The sequence below is a fragment of the Lupinus angustifolius genome, chromosome LG03, assembly GCF_001865875.1.
Source record: "Lupinus angustifolius cultivar Tanjil chromosome LG03, LupAngTanjil_v1.0, whole genome shotgun sequence".
Lineage (NCBI taxonomy): Eukaryota > Viridiplantae > Streptophyta > Magnoliopsida > Fabales > Fabaceae > Lupinus > Lupinus angustifolius.
In genome coordinates this window covers 7,620,734-7,637,168 of record NC_032011.1, presented here as the reverse complement: position 1 = coordinate 7,637,168, position 16,435 = coordinate 7,620,734, and the positions used below count along the sequence as shown (strand labels likewise).

The following is a 16,435-nucleotide window of genomic DNA, read 5'->3' as shown; positions in this document are numbered from 1 at the left end:
ATGCAATACTCAAGAGAGGGAATTTTTATAGAGGGTGAGAGTTTTGGAGAGAATAATGGATTTTTGTGTAGAAGTATTGTTCTTGGAGAAAAATGTATGAACTAACAGTATATGAGTTCTATAGACTATTATTTCATCATCCACCGTTCATATCTAATTTTCATTAACTATTTAAAAAAGTAATCTAAATGAATTGTGAATGATATAATGACTATATATAAATCTTTATATTGATAATACATTTATATTATATTCTTGGTCTGGAGTTTTGTTGTTGAATTTTGAAATATATCAAAAAAATATTGTATGATGAACATGGTCCTAACACAAGCCAACATTGGTAATAAGCACACTGGTGGTTGGAAATTACATGATCATCAAAGCTACTAACATTATACATATTGGTTGGAAACCACCTCTAGAGCTCGATAAAAATTCACCGAATTCTGATATATGTTAAAAGTACATCATATTTACTCTTTATTTTACATTTTAAATTATATCTAAGTTATTATTCTAGTCAATTTTTATTAAATTATCACTTAATTCAGATTAAGCATGAATTATTTATTATTTTGTGCATATTTAATCAAAAGAGATTCAGATAATTATCAATATAATGAAAGATATGATTTGATGACGGTGACCCATTTGCTAGATGATAATATTAAGTGGATATAATGCAAGATTTAAATTAGATTTACTCTAATTTGATATGATAAATCATAATAGAAAGGATAAATTCAATATCTAATAAAACAAATATTAAGATAAAGTTTTATCTAATTTCTATTATCCTTTTGTACGTGATGGGACACCAAAATGATTTTTATAAATAGATGCCTTAAAACTTTTTGTAAATACACTATTTAAGTGAGCAAAATATGAGTTGCGATTAGATAATAAGATATAAGTATTATTTCCTTTTTTTAAAATAAAAATGTCTTTCATTTTCTCTAATCTCATAAGTGAGTAATTCGATATTTTTAAGTGTAAGGGCTCAGCCTTTCGCCCACAATGGGCTATGCTTTCCACCATTCATTCTTGTTAATTAGTATCACAATTTAGCTATTAGGTAGAGAACTAGTGTGATTGTATTGACCATATAATCAGACCTTTAAGGTAGATTTGAGAATGACCGAAAGGTGAATTTTAATACCAACCTATAATACTAAACATGAATCATAATTTACAAGTAGTCTTAGGATTCTTGGGGGTACCATTAGGCAAATTTAGATTGGCAAGAGGTTGAGTAAGAGATTCACTCAAATCTTGTACCACTAGAATATGTGCATACTTTTAAGTGAATAATAATTTTATTGCTAAAGAGAGAATATTGTCCATTATTATGTTGTCTACCTTAGTGACTTCAATTTCATAGAAGGATGTGGTAATTATTAGGTCATTAATACTTGGTAATCTTTATCCTAAAAACTTTTTTTGATCTATTTTAATTATATTTAATTTTTTATATTATTTACTATTCCATTGTTTACTTTTAATACTAATTTATGAAAAAGTGAATAGATAAGTTAATTAATCAAATTAATCTAATAGTGAGTCCATGTGGGATCAGAAATTCTTTATTACTTGGTAACAAGAAAATTCTACACTTACAGTATCGTATGCTTCAAATACCGAGAAACTAAGGAAATATTATATACAATTATTTATGACTTCCTTCAATAAACCATGAAAATACTTTAAATAAAATGTGATTATTTGATATCAATAACATTACATAGTAAAGTTAATTTACTTGTTTAATAGGTCTTTTATCTTTTCTTTTAGAGGTTCAGTTAATTTACTTGTTTAATAGTTATTTTATCTTTTAGAGGTTCAATTAGTTTACTTGTTTAATAGTTCTTATATCTTTTAGGAAATTGGGCTGCCTCAGCACTTTTATCCTTCATAAATTCAATCTCTAGATCTTGCTCTTTCGATCACTTGGGAAATCAGACTCTCATTGTCACTTTAATGTCAACTATGTATCTTTCTAGTGTTGAGGCCCTAGAATAGTTTACATAACTTTCTTCCAAGCAGTTTTCAAATTACGGATCGTCGCAATCGTATCATAATGCAATTATGATGTGATACCAAATCACAATGATGCGGCACAACAGGCTGTTAAAAGTAACTGCATCAGACTACATTTGGATCATATTTGACTGCAACACAACTGCATAGGGCTGCATACTACATCTATATCAAAAATATTTTTTTACTCAAAATAATTCACACCCAATAGTCACAACACAATCCGCATCACAATTACCGTAATTGTAATAATCGCGACCACAATTTAAAACACTGGTTCCAAGCATGTTGAAGCTCTTTATCCTTCAAAGCCACCTGGTCAAGAAGCTAACTTCATGTAGGCACAACCTAGAGAATATCCTCCCCATGGAAACTAGTAAAGGCAGACCCTTGAAGGAGCATATCCCAAAATGGGAGAATCAACATCTCTTGGCTGCTCCCCTATGAAGTTTAGTTCTTGTTCTTTAGGACTCAAAAGAGATTCCTTTACCTCATCCATGGTCTTAAAATTATTAAAGGTCCTTAGAATATTCGTCACCTTTCTCAGAGGAACCGGGAGATAGAGGCTGAGGGTAGGATATAGAAGGTTGAGATTTTTTGGCTTTCTACATTGATTTTTTATCAGGGCTACCTTCAGCTTCCCTCTTATCCTTATCTTCAAGATACGAAGGAACCAAACCTCCAATTCTTCGAGATCAGATAGGATATAGGTGTTCTCTTTGTTGGTGATCCCATCTACAAAAAAAATAAAGATATATGCAACAAGTGCAAGCACAATAATAAATCAAGTAAAACAATAGCAAACAACTATTTTTAGAGTATGATGAGATATCAATTTTTTCCATATGGAAACACTAATGGAGTAATGTTTAACAACTAGAGGGTAGGGGTGTTCCCGATTCATTTAAATATATTTTTAGGTAAAAATGATATGATCCAAACATGTAATTAATATACGATCTGTTTCAGTTTGGTCTATTTATATTAAGATGTTCGATCCAATCCGGTCTAAATATTATATACAATTTTGGCTCGGTTTGAATTGGTTATTTTTATAAAATATTGAAATTGTACTTATATTCAAAACTCATAAAAATCACTAAATATTAAGCATAAAACAATAATAAAAATTAATGTTCAACAAAATTAAAACAACATTAAAATATCTGCAACAATAATATAAGTAAACAACCTCATAAAATAGTGATAAATAGTAAGATGATAATAATAATAACACCAACAACAAGACATCAATAATAACAATAATATTTTTACACACTTAAACTTGCACATTTACACATTTAAAACATATATGTGAGGGCGTGTGTTATAGAATATAACAAATAAAATATAGGTATAATTTTGGAGTTAAGACTTAAGATTAAGTTTGGAGAACACTTAAAAGTATTACACACCTAAACTTTACATACTATTTCGGTCCGGTCTGCATTCGTCTACATGTAAGAGGTGAAACCAAAATCTAAATCGGACCAATCAGTCTTTAAAAATAAGTCCAGCACAATCCAAAGACATTTTGTTTTTGCAATTTCAGTCTATTTTTTATGGGTTTTCGGTTTTAGTTTTGGAATTGTCTCAATTTGAACACCGAGGGAATAGAGAAGTTATCAAGAATAGGTTTTCTGGACCAACCTAATGTGATGGGCTGTCTCATCTTAAGAGGCCCAAGAGGATTACTCAAGCACCTAAAAGACTCAATGATTATGCATGGGCAGGGAAGAAGTGAATTAAATCATTTTCAGTTACTTTCATATTACTATTGTAATCAAATGGGCTGATATCTCAGACCCACTACTAGTACCTTCCTAAATTCTAGTACTTAAAGTGTAAGTTTATTCTACTTTTTCTGTTATTCACTAATATCTTTCTTCTAACAAACTCACTAAAAATTACCTCTGCTGGGCTCACTCCCATCATAATGAGACAAAGGAAAAAACTAAAATGCAATCAGTTAAGAATGATTGTCTCATTAACAAAGAAACTTTATTTTTTTATTTGTCAATATGTGGAGCTTTTCTATTTTGGAGAAAATAAGTAAGTGACTTAGTAAATTTTGCTCAAAATATAAGGGTGTTATTCTTATCAAGCAAAATGTCAATTCGAGCTGGTAGAGTAAGGAAGAAATGAAAGTATGAAGTAAATGATAAAAATGAGAACCAATGGTTGATAGATATAGGATGCGTAAATCATCTAAGCTAGAATACAGAACTAATTTCTGAAATCGATAACAAATTTCATGCCATAATCAAGCTCGGTAACAATTCAAAGCTTGAAGTTTTGGAAAACGAAAAGGTAGCTACCAGGACCAAGGATGGATCCTTGATTTTTATTTTTGATATATTTTACGTACTTGAATTATGTAAGAAGCTCTTCAGTGTGAGATAACTTGTTGAGAAAGCTTAGGATTAAAAATTCAAGAAGTAAGGTTGCACCATAAATGATGATGAGATGGGTATGATAGCAAAGACAGACATCTCAAGGAATCACCTGTTTCAAATAAATATAAAATATAATGTTAATTTGTGTTGTAAAGATGTAGCTATTGATGATAATTAACTTTGGCACATGCGGCTTTGACAATTCAAACTTTTAAATCACCTTGCTTCTTGGAAATAAAAAATAGGTTAATGGCTTGTGTGTGATCCAAGCTCCTAATCAACTGTCTGAAGCTTACATAATAGGCAAGAAGCATTAAAATCATTTTTCCTAAAGGATGTGTCTCAGAGCTACAAGACTAGTTGAGTGGGTACACTCTGATTTATGCTATGTCAAAGTTCCACTAATGGAGGTAATACATATTTTATTACTTTCAGTGATCATTTCAATGCAAAGGCATGAGTTTATTTCCTCAAAAATAAATGTGATGCTTATGATATGCATACAAGTTTTTTGGCATATGTTAAAAGGAGTGGTTATACTTTGAAAACCTTGAGAACTAGTGGAGGAATAAAGTATGTTGTTTATTCTGATTTCTTGAGAAAAATGGAGTTAAGCATAAAAATATTGCAAGATATACTCAACAAAAGGAGTGACAAAAAGGAAGAATAGAATTGTCATAGATATAGTGGGAAGCATGTTGCATTTAAAGAAATTACCGAAGAGTTTTTGGGCCTAATCAATGGCATATGCAGTATACCTATTAAATAGGTGTCATGCGGAAAATGTTCATCATAAAACTCAAATAGGCAAAATCCAAATCTTAGCCACTTACAAGTCTTTGCATGTATTGCTTACACATATGTTCTAGGTCAACTGAGAAAGAAGCTTAATGGTAAGAGTGAAAAGTGTATCTTTATAGTATACAATGAAGGAACAAAAGCCTACAAGTTTTATAATCCAAAGACTTAAACTGTAATCATTAGCATAGATGTTACCTTTATTGAAGATAGAATGTGGAACTAGTCAGAAAAGGAAGAAGGGTGTGTTACATGTACTAGTAACTATAAATGAATATTTTGATGAACCACAACATCACACCCACCAACTCATAGATATCCACAAAGAGAGTGGTATGCGTTCTCCCTTAAAGGATTATCAAGTTGGCAAAGATGATTATCATTATGATAAGGATGAAGAAGTTAATTTCTATGTCTTATTTGCTGATTGTGGTCATGAAGATCATTGAATTAAAGCAATGGACTAAGAAATGCATTAACTTGAGAACAATGATATGTGGGAGTTAACAACGGTTCCAAAACAAAAGAAATCAAATAATGAGAATGGCTATACAAAACAAAGTTCATTTCGGATAGACTGGTAGATCGCTTCAAAGCTCAACTAGTAGTAAAAGGTACAAACAAATATTGACATTGATTATTTTAAAGTTTTTACTCTAGTTCCTAGAATAGACATGATACAAAGGATACTTTTACTTAATGCTCAAAATCAATGGAATATTTTTCAAAAGTCTCATTTCTTTATTGATATTTTTTTAATAAGTATAGATTGAATAACCACCATGCTTACTCCAATAAGGAGAGGAATATAAGGTCTAAAGTTTGAAGAAATCTCTATACAGATTAAATTAAGCACTCATCGCTTGGATTACACATAATTCGTCAACAATATATTTCAAAGAAGTCCATATGAGCATGACTTATATGTCAAAATAAAGTAGTATGGAGATATCGTAATTGTTTGTTTTTACATGGACGAACCGATATTCACATGCAACAATTCCGAATCGATAGCAAAATTCTATGAGAGCATGCAGACACAATTTAAGATGATAAATATGGGCCTAATATCATACTTTCTATGCATTGAAGTGAAGCAGATAAATGAAGGAATTTTTATTTCACTTAAGAACTTTGCAGCAAATGTCGTGAAAATTTTCAAGAAGGAATCGACAAACTGATGTTGAATCCAATAGGAGAAAAATGGAAACTTCAAAAATAAAAGAGTAAATTATACTAACATTCCATATTTTAGTGAAATTACATAAATCACTCATCCATTTTTAAACTCACACAAACCACATCTAATTGTATATATACACTATACTAACAGAAGAGATAAATGTAATTTTTTAAATAGAAAATAGTAACAAATATAATGAAGTTAAAAAATATGGTATATTACAAGCACTCAAAGCTTGGTACACATATTGACACATAATTCATTAACAATGTATTTCAAGGATGTCCATGTGAGCGAGACTTATATGCCAAAACAAAGCCTCAAGATATCATAAATGTTTGCTTGTACATGGATGATCTAATATTTACATGCAACAATCCCAAGTTGATAGCAAAATTCTATGAGAGCATGCAGACACAATTTAAGATGACTAATATCATATTTTCTATGCATTGAAGTGAAGCACACAAATGAAGGAATTTTTATTTCACTTAAGAATTTTGCAACAAATGTCGTGAAAAATTTCAAGATGGAATCATACAATCCAATGTTGAATCCAATAGGAGAAAGATGGAAACTTTAAAAAGAAGAGAGTAAATTACATTCTAAATTTTAGCGAAATTATTACATAAATCACCCCTCCATTTTTAAACCTATATAAACCACCCATAATTATATACATACACTATATTGACTATTCATGTAGGAGAGATAAGTGTAATTTATTAAACAAAAAATAATGACAAAAGTAATTAAGTTAACAAAATATGACATATTGTGAAGAAACCTCTATATAGATTAAAGCAAGCCCTCATAACTTGGTACACATATTGACACATAATTCGTCTGCAATGTATTTCAAAAAGTCCATATGAGCATGACTTATATGTCAAAACAAAGCAGTATAGAGATATCATAATTATTTGCTTGAACATGGATGATCTGATATTCACATGCGGTGGAAAAAGGCTAGGCCACCTACCAGGAGCTTATTACCTGGCCTATAATAGGTTAGGTTAAATTAGACTTTTTTCGTAAACAGGTCAGACTCAGACTTTTTAAAAAGTCTATTTAATTTAACAGGTGAGACTTTAGGCCATCCAAATGACCTATTAAGCCTAACAAGTCGACCTATTTAATTATATTATGTAATAATGTTCATATTTTATAATTTTAATATTAAGTAATGTTATTATATATATAATTTTAATATAAAAATGTATACAAAAATATAATTTAATTGTTAGGGTTATAAAAATCTATTTAAAAGTACACATATTAGTTATTTAAATATAGACATGATCCCTATTTCAATATAATATAGTATAATAGGCTTTTAAATATGCTACAAGCCATACCAGACTTTTAAACAGGTCAGACCTAGATTTTGAAAAAAAAATTAAACAGACTAATGGGCCAGACCCAGACTCCTATATAATATAAAGGCTCGGTCTATTTAAGACAAAACATAACCTGACCTGACCTGTTTCCACCTTTACATGCAACAATTCCAAGTTGATAGCAAAATTCTACAAGCATGGAGACATAATTTAAGATGATAAATATGAGCCTAATATCATACTTTTTATGCCGTGAAGTGAAGCAGACAAATGAAGGAATTTTTATTTCACTTAAGAATTTTGGATCAAATGTCGCGAAAATTTTCAAGAAGGAATCGACAAACTGATGTTGCATCCAATAGGAGAAAATGGAAACTTAAAAAAGAGAAACTTAAAAAAGAGAGTAAATTATACTAACATTCCTAAATTTTAGTGAAATTATATTAATGACTCATCTTTTTAAAAAATACATAAATCACCCATAATTGTTTACGTACATTATATTAACTACTCGTATATGAGAGATAAATGTAATTTCTTAAACAAAAAACGAATATAACTAAGTTAACAAAATATCGTAATATTGTAAAAACAAATTCAAATAGTATAAAAGTCAATATCTATTTATTATTTTAGTTAGGTACAATATAGTATAAGAGTGATTTAAAGACCTTCTTAGAATTATTGATACATTTTATAACAAACCAAGAATAATGAATAGATGGTGACTCTTATACTATTTGAATATGTCTTCACAATATACCATATTTTATCTGATTTAATTATATCCGTCACTATTTTTTGTAAGAAATTACACTTATTTTTTATACAGAGGTAATCAGTATAATATATGTATATAATTAGGGGAGATTTATGCAAATTTAAAAAATAATGGGTGATTTATTAACTCAACTTAATTTAGAAGGTTAGTGGGAAGTGTACCACAACAATAAAACCTAACATAGCTTACGGAATTGGACTCATAAGCATATTCATGAATTCCTAAAGACAATCCAGTGGCAAGTTTCATAGTGAATTTTGATGTTTACCAAAGGTATAATTGATTAAGGCATGTTTATTCAAAATCTAGCCACCTAGAGTTGATCGGGTACAAAGGAAGTGAATGAGCAAGTGTCACTGTTTTATATAATTTATCCAAAATACATAAATCTAGTAACTTATTGTATAATATGATTCTCAATATTTACCTTTACAAAATGTTTCATTCATCTCTTGTTAAACATATACTCTATCTTACTTTGACTTATACAAAAATGATGCTCTACATATTATTTTAAACTTGTGGTGATTATTTTAAACTTTTGAAACATATAGGATGAGAATTTCTTACCCAACAAAAATTCTATTATTAAGTTTTCTAAAATAAATAAAAATAAAAACACAGATAAAAAAAATAGAAATCCATAAAATTAAATAAAATAAAAGTAATAAAAACAAAAACACATATACAAAATAGAAATTCATAAAATAAAATAAAAGTAATAAAAATAACATTTGTTTAAAATATATCCTTCATCTTTCACTAACCTAAATACTTTAAACCCTCGCTCTCGCACGAACACAAACACAAGCATCCACCTCAGGCAGTCACGAAACTCACCCTCTGGCCGTCAACCAAACACTACAGTCCTACTTGCAGCAGTTATGACCGAACCAGACCACAACCATGACACCTTGCCTTCTTCTGTTCTCCAAACTAAGCAGAAGAAGCTTCGCAAAAGAAAAAGAGCTCGCAAAACTGAACAGGTAAACCACCAATCGGAGGAACAAGATAACAAAGATGATGCAGAATCCTTGGAGGAGGAGAATGAAGGAAATATGAATGATGGGGATGTTAGTCAAGAACAAAATTTAGAAGATGATGATGATGATGATAATAGTGAGGATAAGGAAGGGGGGCAGAACGTTGCCTCTGGAATTATGAGTGTGGAGTCTTTTGAGTCTCTTGGATTGTCTGAACCAACTTATAAGGCTATTATGGATATGGGTTTCCACCACATGACTCAGGTATATATCTCTTTTCTCTTCGGATTCATTTGTGAGTTTTGGTTTGAAGGGGAAATAAGGGACGAAACAAAAAGTTTTAGAGGCATCTCAAACTATAATTTATGACTCTCAAAGTTTCCTTTTCTCTTCCCTCCCTTACAAAAGTCATGTGAGGTTGGAGGAAAAACCATCTCATAACTGTATTGGATGGCTCTAAAGCCTTTTCCTTCTCCCTATTACTATGAGAGTCTATTTGCGAGTTGTATTTTGGAGGGGAAGATAAAGAAAAGACTTGTAAGTCATGAAAAACACTTAGTGAAATGGTTTTAAAATATTTCTTTTCCATTCTCTCTAAAACTCAATTCGCAAACCGACCCTGAGAGTGTTTGTAGTTTTTGAGGGGAAGGAAGAGGAAGAGAAGACTCAAGAGTCATCTAACAAGTGTATTTTATTGCTTCCAAGCCTTTCCTTTCACTGCCCTCCTAAACCCAACTAGCAAACAGACCCTCAGAAACTATCTCACAATGATATGACCCTTAGATAGTTTTTGGTGTAACATGATCAGATATTGTATTATGCTGTTTTTGGTCTATTTTAAAAGTAGAACAGACAAAATAGAACACTTAGGTTCCAGAGAAATGGGTGGAAGTGGAACAAAATACTGTGCACTTCTCATCTTTACCAAAAAAATCTCCTTTTTATGAGTGGTAGAGTTTTCAATTGTTAAGACAGGGTTAGGCAATGACATTAGACATTTAAAGTGTGTGATGTGAATGAATGAAAATGTTGAAAAATGCAGATTCAAGCAAGGTCAATTCCGCCACTTCTGATTGGAAAAGATGTTCTTGGTGCTGCAAGGACAGGGGCTGGAAAAACACTTGCCTTTTTAACTCCAGCTGTGGAATTGCTGTACAACATTCAGTTTACACCTCGCAGTGGTACTGGTGTTGTTGTAATATGCCCGACTAGAGAGCTCGCAATTCAGGTACCAAATGTTGATCTTCTTGTTCCCTTTTTCTTGCATTATATGTATATATGCATGTAAACTGCACTGTTGGAATGCTAGCTTACTTGGTTAGGTTTCCCAACATTTTTATTTATGTAGCTTTGATTGTGGGCTTTATTATTTGGTTCTCCTCTCCTTATTGACTAATTCGCCTTTTCTTCTTATAGACACATGCTGTAGCAAAGGAACTACTCAAGTATCATTCACAAACACTTGGATTGGTTATTGGAGGTGCAGGTAGAAAGGGGGAAGCTGAACGAATTGTTAAAGGGGTAAATCTGTTGGTAGCAACGCCTGGGCGTCTTCTCGATCACCTTCAAAATACTAAGGGATTCATATATAAAAACTTGAAGGTAAGTTATGGATCATCCATACAATTGTCTCTGTTTTGCTTAATGATAATATTAATGTACTTGATTACTAATACTGCAAGCAATGTTATTAATTGTTAATCACACTTTTAGTTCATCATACTGTTTTCTATAGATCTGTTATCCAAGCAATTTAGTTCATGATTTAAGTGAAGCCTTTACCGATTACCATTCATAGTTTTTAGTTGCAAGTTTGACTATCTTGTACTTCTGTACCTGGAGTAGTATGTGTTGTGAACATGAACAAAAATCGATTAGGGTTGTTTCATCATGTAAGAAGAAGACTGATACAAACTCAAGTATTAAAAGTGGACAACATGGAAGATGGTCTGATTAAAGTGATAGATGAATACCAAAGAATATTTTTGGGGAAACTGTTAACAAAGAACTTGCTCTAAATTGTTCTATCCAAAATTTGGTTTTTGGTAGAGCCCAAGGACTTTGTTGTTGTTGTTGTTGTTTTACTTGTGCACTTGTATCTTTTGACATTATTCATTTGTACCTTGCTCTAAGTTGCTGCTTGTCCATATTGCCTTCTATGTTTTTTTATTGTTTAGACATATAAAAAATGCAAATAGGAAGAGAAGTAAGCTGTTCATATAAGGATACATCACTATTCCGTACTGAAATATTGCTAAGACTTATAGGATTTTCTATGTTACCATTTGGGAAAAAGGCTCTTGATTTTAGGATGTTATTTTTTGATATCTCATATCTGGAATGTTAATACATGCATGCATAAATATCTAAGTTTATATTCTGCATATCCTTTTCTCTGAGCTCTTGCGTGGGTTGGCAGTGCCTCATAATTGATGAAGCTGACAGGATATTGGAAGCAAACTTTGAGGAGGAAATGAAGCAGATCATTACGATACTTCCAAAGGTATCTGAACTCTTAAACTTGTTAATCTTCTGTTTCCTCTCCCCCGTTTTATCATGCAACAGGGTTATGAATATTTACCATGATCATGAAACTGTGTCATGCCCAAGCCCATTGTGTCTGTGTGGATGAAATTATTTAACTGGAAAATCCCAAACAAGAAGGAAGTGTTTATAAGTATCACATATTGGTTAATTTAATACTTCATACTGTGTTTAATCACTTTGAATCTCAACAGCTGCTTTGGGGTTAAGCTTATAACATTCTAAATATTTGTAGGTGTTAATTAGTTGCTATGTCTCCCATTTATTTTCCCTATCTATTTCCTCATGAATATTTAATATGGCTATTAATTTTTTAAGCTTTATGTGTGGTCTGTGATTTCACCTGTGCTTTCATTGTACAGAGCAGGCAAACATCTCTGTTTTCAGCCACACAAACGAAGAAGGTTTGTTCTTAAGTCTCCACCCTTCATCATGCTCCTTCACTTGAAACAATTCTTGGTTCAAAGCTTTTTGTTCTTTTCAGTTTTAAATAATTTTGATATAAATGTGTTTTCTCTCCACATACAAGAAGATAATGCTTGATAATAAATGGTATTTTTAAAAGTTCGACTCTAGGTTATCCAAGCATATTGCTACTTATTGTGTCTTCTTCCATTAAAATACAGGTTAAGGATCTTGCTCGCTTGTCATTTCAGACACCTCCTATCTACATTGATGTGGATGATGGGAGAACAAAGGTGATCTCTCCCCCTTTCACTGTGACCTTTGAAGTTTTGTTTTTTGCATTATTATAGTATCTAACAATATCATTCACCAATGTAGGTCACAAATGAAGGATTGCAGCAGGGCTATGTTGTTGTTTCCTGTGCCAAGCGTTTTGTTGTTCTCTATTCATTCTTGAGGAGATACCAGTCCAAAAAAGTGATGGTCTTTTTCTCTTCATGCAACTCCGTCAAATTCCATGCAGACCTTCTGAAGTGCACTGGGATGGATTGCTTAAATATCCATGGAAAACAAAAGCAGCATGCCCGGACAACAACCTTCTTTAATTTCTGCAAAGCAGAAAAGGGGATCTTGCTCTGTACTGATGTTGCTGCTCGTGGACTTGACATACCTGATGTGGTATGTTAATATTTGTTATTAGGTTATATGAATTTTTTACTAGAAAATGTGATTAATTTCACCCCAAACCCTTCGGTTGCAACCGACCAATCACAACCTATCAATCACAATATTCATTTAAAAAATAAAATAGATAGAGTGTGGATGGACTTAAGAAGAATGTTATAACATAGAAAAAGAAAGAAAGGGAGTTCCATGGCACTCTAGAAAATTGGTAAACCTGGCTAGCTGGTAGTGTTTTGGTCGTTGGCCGACTGTTGGATGAATCTAGATATAGGATCCATTAATCTAATGGTGGACAAAGCAAGGGTACCTAAGAAACCTCCAAAAAATAAATACAATAGCAGAAGATAAGACATTGTACTGTGAGAAACCAAATAGGATCCATTAAGAAGAATGTTATAACATAGAAAAAGAAAGAAAGGGTGTTCCATGGCACTCTAGAAAATTGGTAAACCTGGCTAGCTGGTAGTGTTTTGGTCGTTGGCCGATTGTTGGATGAATCTGGATATAGGATCCATTAATCTAATGGTGGAAAAGCATGGGCACCTAAGAAACCTCCAAAAAATAAATACAATAGCAGAAGATAAGATATTGTACTGTGAGAAACCAAATAGTATAAAAGTCTGAAGTTCTGAACATACAAGATAAGCTGATAGGGGTCGGGGTGATAGTTGTTCAGGTTGGCGAGCACTCAGCTGAAACTCAGTACTTCCTATCACACACAGACCGATGGTCAAACAGAGGTGGTCAACCGGTGCCTTGAAAATTACCTCCGGTGCTTTGTGGGCCGTAAGCCATTCAAGTGGCTTAAATGACTATCTTGGCGGAATTCTGGTATAACACTACGTTCCATAGTGCAACGGGCATGATCCCTTTTAGGGCTCTATACAGCCGGGATTCCCCCATGTTGGTTAAGGCAGCCGATTTTCCATCCAAAGTGGAAGAGGTGAATCAGATGATTCGGCAGCGGGATGCTATTTTGACCAAGCTCAAGGATAACTTGTTGAGAGCTCAAGATCAGATGAGGAAATATGGGGAAAGTATAGAAGGCAGGTGGAGTTTCAGGAGGGAGATTGGGTGTATTTAAAGATTCAGCCATATAAGCTGAAGTCTTTGGCAGCAAGGCCGTGTATGAAGTTAGCCCCTCGATTTTATGGCCCGTATCAGGTGATCGGTAGGGTGGGGGCGATAGCCTATAAGCTCGAGCTGCCGAGCTACTCCAAAATCTATCCTGTTTTTCATGTGTCATTGTTGAAAAAGGCGCTTAAACCCAATCAGTGTCCGCAGCCTCTACCTCCAAAGTTGAATGAGGAATATGAGATGGACGTGCAACCGGAAGATGTCGTGGACTGCCGTGAGATTCAACACGGTCAGGTTGAAGTATTGGTGAAGTGGGCACAACTACCAGAATGTAATAATTCCTGGGAGCTAGCAGCGGTTTTGCAGGAGAAATTTCCTTCCTTTCCCCTTGAGGACAAGGTGGCTCTTTTAGGGGGGGGGGGGTATTGATAGGGGTCGGGTTGATGGTAGACCCCCTATGAGACAGGTGTATGCTAGGAGGAAGAAAAGAACTAACTAGCTAGCTATAAATAGTAGTTAGGATGTGTAATAACTCACTTTTGGAAATTGGACTGATTTAGGAATCAGTTAGGCGGTTATTTTCTCTCTTGTACTCTTCTATCTTGTATACACATTTTTCTGGAAATATTACTCATCTTCCGATCAAGATCACATTGATCTTGCTTCGATTTCTTCTTCAATTCTACTTCTATCTTTGATTTTGAACCACTGTTTATCATAAGCATATTAACTAAGCTAAGCTCACCTGACTCCTTGCATCTCCGATGACCAACACCTAAAATAGCCTTTAACTGAGTCTAAATAACAACGCTACGAAGAGTACATTACCAGTAAGAGATAACAAAACCCCCATTGGTAGCATAGAATCAACACTTTTCTAGAGTCGTGCCCACTTTACTCAGTATATGTGAAGTGCCTTGTAACTATTGAGACATTTACAACATTACCAAAAAATAGAGTCTACAACATCAATATCCAGCAGCTAAATGATGTAATAATAAATAGCTACTAGTCTCAAAACATTAGGAGAGATTTTTGTGTGGTCCGCAAACTTGCCAGAGGACACTTGTGTTAAATCTAAAACACACTGCAGTCCAACCAACTGACATAATTATAGGTCGGGCCTTGGATTTCTATAGGGGTTTAGCAAGACAAAGGTTGGGGATGCCTATCTATAGTTATGTATTTACTTTGGTTGGTAAATCTGAACAGTTAATTGGATGCCATTGACTGGCATGTAAAACAGTTCACCATTTTTTCTCTTATGCTTTGTAGGACTGGATTGTGCAGTATGATCCACCTGATGAACCGAAGGTGCTGCTTCATATTCTTTATTTACTGTTACTATCCTTTTCCATTTGTATGTTCACATTCTTATATGATGATTCACTGTATAACATGTTTGTATTCTGCGTCCAGGAATATATTCATCGGGTTGGTAGAACAGCTCGTGGGGAAGGTGGAAAGGGAAACGCTTTGCTTTTTCTGATTCCAGAAGAAGTGCAATTTCTTCGCTATTTGAAGGTTAGTTTCTCCCTCTTAATGGCCAGAAGGAATATTGGACATTATAATGCTCAAGTTGAAGATTTTATTTTATGTATAAGCTCAAGGTGAAATTGGAGACCATGTCATACCACAGGTCACACATTAAAGTATCTTGGATCCATCATACAAATCTATGGGAAATAGAGGGATACATAAATTATAGGATTCATGAAAAGTGGATGAAATGGAGTGATCCTAGTGTTATCTCTATACTATGATGGAAAGTATTGTTCAAGTTCAAAGAAATTTTTAACTTGAGGGTGAGCCTCGATGCAACGGTAAGGTTGATTGCCTTGTGACTAGAAGGTCATGGCTTCAAATACTAGAAACAGTCTTTTCACTTGCTAGGATAAGGCTGTGTACATCTACCCTCTCCAAACCTCACTAGGTGGCAGCTTCGTGCACTAGACCGCCCATAACTGTTAGACCTATGATGTTCTGTGACTGAATGTTGAGTGTGAAAAAGCCAACAAGAGAATTAAATTGAAATATTCGAAGTAGCCGAGATGAGAATCTTGTGCTATACAAGTGGACGCACTAGTCCTTATAGGAATATGAATGAATGCATCAGAGAAAGTTAAGGTAACATCTATAGTAAAAAGATACTAGAATTTCACCATAGGTGGTGCAAGCATGTGTGAAAAAAACCCTTTGAAACCCTA

General features: G+C 33.2%; 1 protein-coding gene across 1 annotated transcript in view; it reads left to right on the top strand.

The window, feature by feature from the left end:
* LOC109343313 (DEAD-box ATP-dependent RNA helicase 51-like) overlaps positions 9,299 to 16,435 on the top strand; it is a 10,724-nt gene continuing 3,587 nt past the window's right edge. Inside the window, 9 exon segments of the mRNA XM_019581547.1 lie at positions 9,299 to 9,782; positions 10,561 to 10,746; positions 10,935 to 11,120; positions 11,938 to 12,021; positions 12,425 to 12,466; positions 12,689 to 12,760; positions 12,846 to 13,145; positions 15,504 to 15,542; positions 15,648 to 15,752. Of these exon segments, the coding sequence (XP_019437092.1) occupies positions 9,420 to 9,782; positions 10,561 to 10,746; positions 10,935 to 11,120; positions 11,938 to 12,021; positions 12,425 to 12,466; positions 12,689 to 12,760; positions 12,846 to 13,145; positions 15,504 to 15,542; positions 15,648 to 15,752 (1,377 nt within the window). The 5' untranslated portion in view covers positions 9,299 to 9,419.